The sequence below is a fragment of the Elephantulus edwardii genome, unplaced genomic scaffold (genome assembly GCF_000299155.1).
Source record: "Elephantulus edwardii isolate Elephantulus edwardi_28Jun2011 unplaced genomic scaffold, EleEdw1.0 scaffold00011, whole genome shotgun sequence".
In the NCBI taxonomy this organism is placed as follows: domain Eukaryota; kingdom Metazoa; phylum Chordata; class Mammalia; order Macroscelidea; family Macroscelididae; genus Elephantulus; species Elephantulus edwardii.
This window is the reverse complement of record NW_006399761.1, coordinates 24,579,559-24,581,426: the sequence shown is the minus strand read 5'-3', so window position 1 is coordinate 24,581,426 and position 1,868 is coordinate 24,579,559. Positions and strand designations below refer to the sequence as shown.

The 1,868-nt window shown below is 37.7% G+C and overlaps 1 protein-coding gene across 1 annotated transcript in view; it reads right to left on the bottom strand.

The window, feature by feature from the left end:
• CCT4 (chaperonin containing TCP1, subunit 4 (delta)) overlaps nt 1-1,868 on the bottom strand; it is an 18,534-nt gene that overhangs the window by 8,496 nt on the left and 8,170 nt on the right. Inside the window, exons 5-7 of the mRNA XM_006881031.1 lie at nt 874-995; nt 363-495; nt 9-140 (exon numbers count right to left, since the gene is read on the bottom strand). Coding sequence (XP_006881093.1) covers nt 9-140; nt 363-495; nt 874-995 — 387 coding nt within the window. The remainder of the gene's footprint in view (nt 1-8; nt 141-362; nt 496-873; nt 996-1,868) is intronic.

The window sequence follows — 1,868 nt, the reverse complement described above, 5'->3', positions numbered from 1 at the left end:
CTTAGAATAGATTTCTGGATAAGAAGGACATTACATCCTGTTTTTTTAATTTGCTTCACCAAATTGAGAATGTAGGCTCTCTCTTCTCGCAGCACTCGGTCCATCTGGACGTAGTCAGAAACTACTATCTGGTTATCCATCTGTTTAAAACAATTTTGCATTTTAAGCAAACTGACTTTTTAAGTGGGGGAAAAAGTATGTATAAGTTGAGCCCAAATCACCCCACACAAGAAATTATACAGAAACGCATTTAAAGAGATCCAGAAAGCTACATAACCATTAGCATTCTTAATTTTTATTACTAATAAAACTGGAATTATTGGGAAGTTTCACACAGAGAATTTTGGTAGACTCTTACTTACATCTGTTTTTGGAGCAGATAAGCAAAACTGAATAAGCCCAATTTTAGCCTTTTCAACCCTGGTTATGCTAGAACTTGCCAACTTCTGGGTAAGTACCAGTCCTTCTACCAATTCAGAGTCATCAATTGTCCCCCTAAAAAACAAAATGAGGTGAGGTTAGTGAAGTGGAAAACCTCTGGGGTTAAGAATGTTAACATATCCCAAAGCACTAACACAATAAACAGGCTTTCTCCTCACTCCTATTTACTAGAGCACCAATACTGGCTCTATCTGATCACATTACTGCCCTGCCATCTAAAGGAAAAAAAAAAAATTTTTTTAAGAAACAAAATTTGAAATTGATTCATTAGTCTAAATTTTCAAGAAAATAATAAAAAAAAAAAACTACCAAAAAAACCCCCCACAAAACCACCCACAAATCCAATTTGTGACTCAGTAAGTCACTTGACCAACTTATGTTTACTTTCAAAATTCATTTCCACTAATAAAAGCTTCAATTAGTGATGCTTACCCAAGTTTCTTAACTATTTTAATATCTCTAAGATCTACGCTAGTAGCTGTGGCTGGGTCAATCACTCTCATTACTGCATTCACGCTCATGGGAGAAAGCAGACTGGAATACTGAGAGACAACCTACAAACAGGACCAAAAAAGTAGTTACTGTCATGGATAGTCATACAACAGTCCTCACAAATGGCATTCAGGTTCTGAGTCACTATAGGTGTAAAATAAATAAAATATATATCCTTATTTTTCTCTATCCTATAAAACAGCGCTCCTACTTAACTGAATGCAGGATCTGATACCAGCTACATATGTATCCTTAATACAGAGAAACCAATGAAAACTGATGGCTACCATGTATTGAAGGGGAGCCCTGTTGGCCTAGTGGCAAGAAGTTGCACTGCAATCCCAAAAGCGCACGATGTGAATCCACCAGCTGCTGGGGAAGGATGCGTGATCTCTTTCTGTATGATTAACTGCCTCTGAAAACCTGCCAGAGGGCCAGCTATGGGTCGGCTCCATCTCAACGGTACACAACAGCAGCATGTGCTGAGCACTTAATAAAAGCTTGGTAGTAATGGTCATTCAATCACTAGATAAAGAAACGGAAACAAGTGGTGGCTAAGAATTAAGTTCAAGCAGTCTAATGCTGATCAGCGCTTATAACCACTATGCTTTATAATAATGCCACTAATATGATTCTACCTTACTCTATGCATCAAAGAAAAGTAATGGTTATTTTAATGATAAGAAAAATAATCAGGAGTAATGCCAGATATGCTGGAAAACAAGTTCCTAAGAAATCTGGATAAAAAGAAAACCAGCATAGGTGACAGAGATGGACAGTCCCTCCTGAGAGTGGGTGTTGTGTGGTTTATTTAACTTCTCTAGAATAGTTTTCCAATCAGCAAAAATGTGGATGCTATGACTCTGAGAAGAATGGGAATCCCAGAACACTTGATCGTTCTAATGCGAAACCTATACTTGGACCAGGAGGCAGTC